This window comes from Maylandia zebra, linkage group LG23 (genome assembly GCF_041146795.1).
Source record: "Maylandia zebra isolate NMK-2024a linkage group LG23, Mzebra_GT3a, whole genome shotgun sequence".
NCBI classification, from domain to species: domain Eukaryota; kingdom Metazoa; phylum Chordata; class Actinopteri; order Cichliformes; family Cichlidae; genus Maylandia; species Maylandia zebra.
The window spans coordinates 24,052,307-24,056,069 of NC_135188.1; the positions used below are offsets into that span (position 1 = coordinate 24,052,307).

Here is a 3,763-nt window from a genome sequence, read left to right on the forward strand (position 1 = left end):
ACTCAGTGTCAATGTTTTTAACACATGCCTGAATGGAGTGAACTTTTCAAACGATTTTTTGCCCGGTTCTGTTATTTAACCATAAGAGGAGGAGCAGTGGGGCTGTTTAAAAATACCACCCTGTAAATGAGCTCCTCACACCTGGAGCCCTCCTCAAGTGAGCCTCAAGGAAGCTGAGTTTTCTGCATTTTCACTCACCAGCTGTACATCTCTTTCCAGAGGAGAGAAGTCTTAAGTGTCAATGCTGCCAAAAGCATTTCGGTTGAAATTGTAATGCATTCACAGACTCTTTGAAATCTTGCAACCGTTCTTTCAGCCTTCTAAAAATAGCCCTGTCCCCTTCTAAAGGCCTAATCCCACTGCTCCGAGGGCGTACAGCTCTCCTTTCCGTTTGCCCTAAGAAAGTTAAAGATGTTCCAATGTGTCATCTGATCTGCCCATTAGCATATGTGACATCACATGCCCGGAATAAATAAGAGGGGTGCTTTGACCATGGCTAAGGACCACACTGTCTTGGGACTTCAGCTTCTCATCTCCTCCAGCTCCTGCTCTCCAAAATGGTGTGTACGAACTTCTGTTTTGGACCTTTTGGGTGGGGCATTGCTGATGGAGTTACCTTTTTTTCCTTTTAATTGGTTTGGATATGAGCTCGATAATGACCCCAAAACTGAGACTTTTGCTAGTGAGGCAAAATGAAGACTGGCACCCAGGACTAGAGTCTTGGAATGCATTCACATGTCTATGTTTAATGTCTAAAAAGGCTAATATTCTAATGCAAAGAGGCCGTTTTAGAGTTTCAGCATCCATCATGTGTTCAGAATCCTTTGGACAGTTACATAAGCTGGATATACTCATTTTGTTTTTCTTTATTTCTCTGTATTCTGTGTGTTTGTGTATTTGTTAATGTGCCTTTTCAAATGTGACAGACTGAGTTCACACCGGACCAGATTGAGGGTAAGTGAAGAAAAAGAAAAAGAGAAATTTTGCCTCATATATGAAGGCACCAACCTCTCAATCAATGTGCTGGTAGGTATTTACGTCTAGCTTTTGCAATTGTCACACGAACCAAACTCTCAGAGTAGCTCCAGGCTTACTTAGATGAACTTTTAATCTGATTAAAGTGCTAGAAAAGTGGAAGCAGAGGATGAAGAGCGCCATGCCATTCTACCAACTTCTCCAGCTGTCGGGAAAGATTTCAGACATGTCTATTCTCAGCCTTGTCTTGCAAGTCACCATTGTCCTTATTCAGGAGGGGCGTTAATCCTTAGGTCAGGGTTTAAGATGCAGTGCTGGTGGCATCAGCTTACACAAGAATCTGAATCACCCCATACCTTTTTTGTTTAACTGCCGAAAGACATGTCCTCTATAAACATGCCCTATGGGATATATTGGGGTCCCCATTTGGACATGGATACTTTTGTGTAGTTAAAACTCTTCCAGTTGTGTATCCTAGACTTGCAGGCAAACCTTTAACACGTTTTCAATCAGGCTTATTTGTTTAGTGCTGCTTCTGCACATTCTGGTACAGCTATACTATATGTCTAACATTAAGTTCCTTTCCAAGTTACGGTGTTAATTACGGCCCAGTCAGCATTCTTGGCTTTGACTGCACGGGGGGCCATGTCGCTATGTCTCTAAATGGCCTGCGTTTCTCTGTCAGGGTGTATCACTTTGCAAGCAATGTTGCTGTAAATGCAAGTGGAGGCAGGAATGTAGAAGGACGGGGTGGGTCGAGTGTGGTGGAAGGGTACAACTGCTGTTCAGAAGCCACACGAACACATTAATCTGTCAAAAAGGTCACTTTGAGTTCCTGGTGGGATTCACAGACATAGCCAACCATTGTCTGGGCCCCCAGTTGGTGCCTTCCTCTTCACAGCTGTCCCTCTCAATTAGCTGAGAACAATGACAGAATTATGTGGCTTTTACTGTCTTTAATCTTCCTCTACGTTGTGGCACTGTGCAACTGACATAGATGACTAGTAGTAACACTGTAATAGATAGAGTAGGAAATCCAAAGGGGATGGATCTAACACAGCAAAGAAAACATGGATGTCATGCCATAAAAATAATATCAATTATACCATTTGGATGGAACAAGAAAAAAGACTCTGGCAGACTTTTTTGTTTTAATTCTTCCTTATTGTTGAAGTCTTAACTATAAGTCCTGAAGAACTTGTACTCAACTTTGTTTCTCTCCTCCTGGCCAGACTTCAAGGAGGCTTTTGGTCTCTTTGACAGAGTTGGTGACAGCCAGGTGGCCTACAACCAGGTGGCTGACATCATGCGTGCTCTGGGCCAGAATCCCACCAACGGGGCCGTTAATAAGATTCTGGGCAACCCAACTGCTGACGGTGAGACATAAACTGTTTTTTCTAACACAAAAGAGCAGTCTGTGTCATGGTATGTGTAATAATTTGGTGTGCTATCAACAGACTTGGCCAACAAGAGGCTCAACTTCGACGCTTTCTTGCCTATGCTGAAGGAGGTCGACGCTCAACCCAAGGGAACCTATGATGACTACGTTGAGGGTCTGCGCGTCTTCGACAAGGAGGGCAATGGCACAGTTATGGGTGCTGAGCTGCGTATTGTGCTGTCCACTCTGGGTGAGCCTCCTAAATTTAGAAGCACACACATATAGTTTGCTTAGCATGCAATAGTGAGTGAAATGGGAAACATATCCCTGACATGGATCGTTGTGCATCCACAGGAGAGAAGATGAGCGAGCCAGAGATTGATGCCCTTATGGCCGGCCAGGAGGACGAGAACGGCAGTGTGCACTATGAGGGTAAGACCGGACTTCAAACCATTCCACTTCCTTTTTTTTTTTTTTTTTGAATTTCCAGGAAGCTAAATATTTGAACTTCTTCCTGCAGCTTTCGTCAAGCACATCATGTCTGTGTAAGAGGCCAGCAGCGAGAGTGCTGAAGAAACTGTAGCTCGCCTACAGACAGCCCCACAGTGTTCGTGACATCTACACTGTTTCAAAGACCAACCACGGAAAGACAAGGACTATGTACAAGGGATGTTGAAGCACGCCCATTTTTTCATTTTGTTTATTTTGTTTTCTTTTCCATTTCGTCTCTCACCCTCCTCTCTTGGGACATCGCCATCACCTCTCCATTGTAGACCTCCATCACCCGGCCTCTACTTCCCCCCACTGGGGCGCGTCTCCACTCACCACATGGGGTGAGGAACGGGGGAAAAGGGGTGACCACTCATCAAGTGAGGGTAGATCCCTCCATTCCCACCGCCACCTCATTCAGTCACGCCATCACTGGCCCAGCAATGCCAAAGGTGCTGGAGAATGGTTGTGGTCAGAGCGCCAGAGCTCCCTCCTTCCCTGAAAAGTTGTATTTATTTTCACTCTCTTCATTTGAGAATAAACTTTTCCAACGTACATCCCATCTGGGTTGATTCTTGATCTTTCATTGCCCACATGCTTTTGTAGACTGCAGGTCTCAGATTGAAGAAATTTATGTAAAAAAGTTGATGCTTAACAAAAGGCTATGAATAAGATAGAGCCAAAAAAGAAAGCATAGATTATTAAATACATTTAAAAAGGAAAAGGGTCAGAAAGTGAATTAAGAACTGAAGAATTAGCTTTAAGTATAGCCAAGTAACTATAAACAATAAAATTGTTAAATATACATAATGAAACAATAATGGACACCGATGTGTAGCTAAAATAATCAGTTTGTAAATAATTCTGCAAAAATGTATATTAGCTAAAATTATGGAATAAAAATACAACAGTCTAATTGTT

General features: G+C 43.2%; 1 protein-coding gene across 1 annotated transcript; it reads left to right on the forward strand.

Moving 5' to 3' along the window:
• Positions 1 to 469: 469 nt before the first annotated feature.
• Positions 470 to 3,404, forward strand: mylz3 (myosin, light polypeptide 3, skeletal muscle). Its single transcript, XM_004562569.4, has 6 exons — positions 470 to 560; positions 927 to 954; positions 2,208 to 2,351; positions 2,433 to 2,603; positions 2,708 to 2,785; positions 2,874 to 3,404. The coding sequence occupies exons 1-6, from the start codon at positions 558 to 560 to the stop codon at positions 2,900 to 2,902; spliced, it is 453 nt and encodes a 150-aa protein (XP_004562626.1). The 5' UTR covers positions 470 to 557; the 3' UTR covers positions 2,903 to 3,404.
• Positions 3,405 to 3,763: the final 359 nt, after the last annotated feature.

Coding starts and splice junctions, on each gene's coding strand:
- mylz3 (XM_004562569.4), top strand. Junction 955..2,207: donor CACACCGGACCAGATTGAGG/GTAAGTGAAGAA, acceptor CCTCCTGGCCAG/ACTTCAAGGAGGCTTTTGGT. Junction 2,786..2,873: donor CGGCAGTGTGCACTATGAGG/GTAAGACCGGAC, acceptor TTCTTCCTGCAG/CTTTCGTCAAGCACATCATG.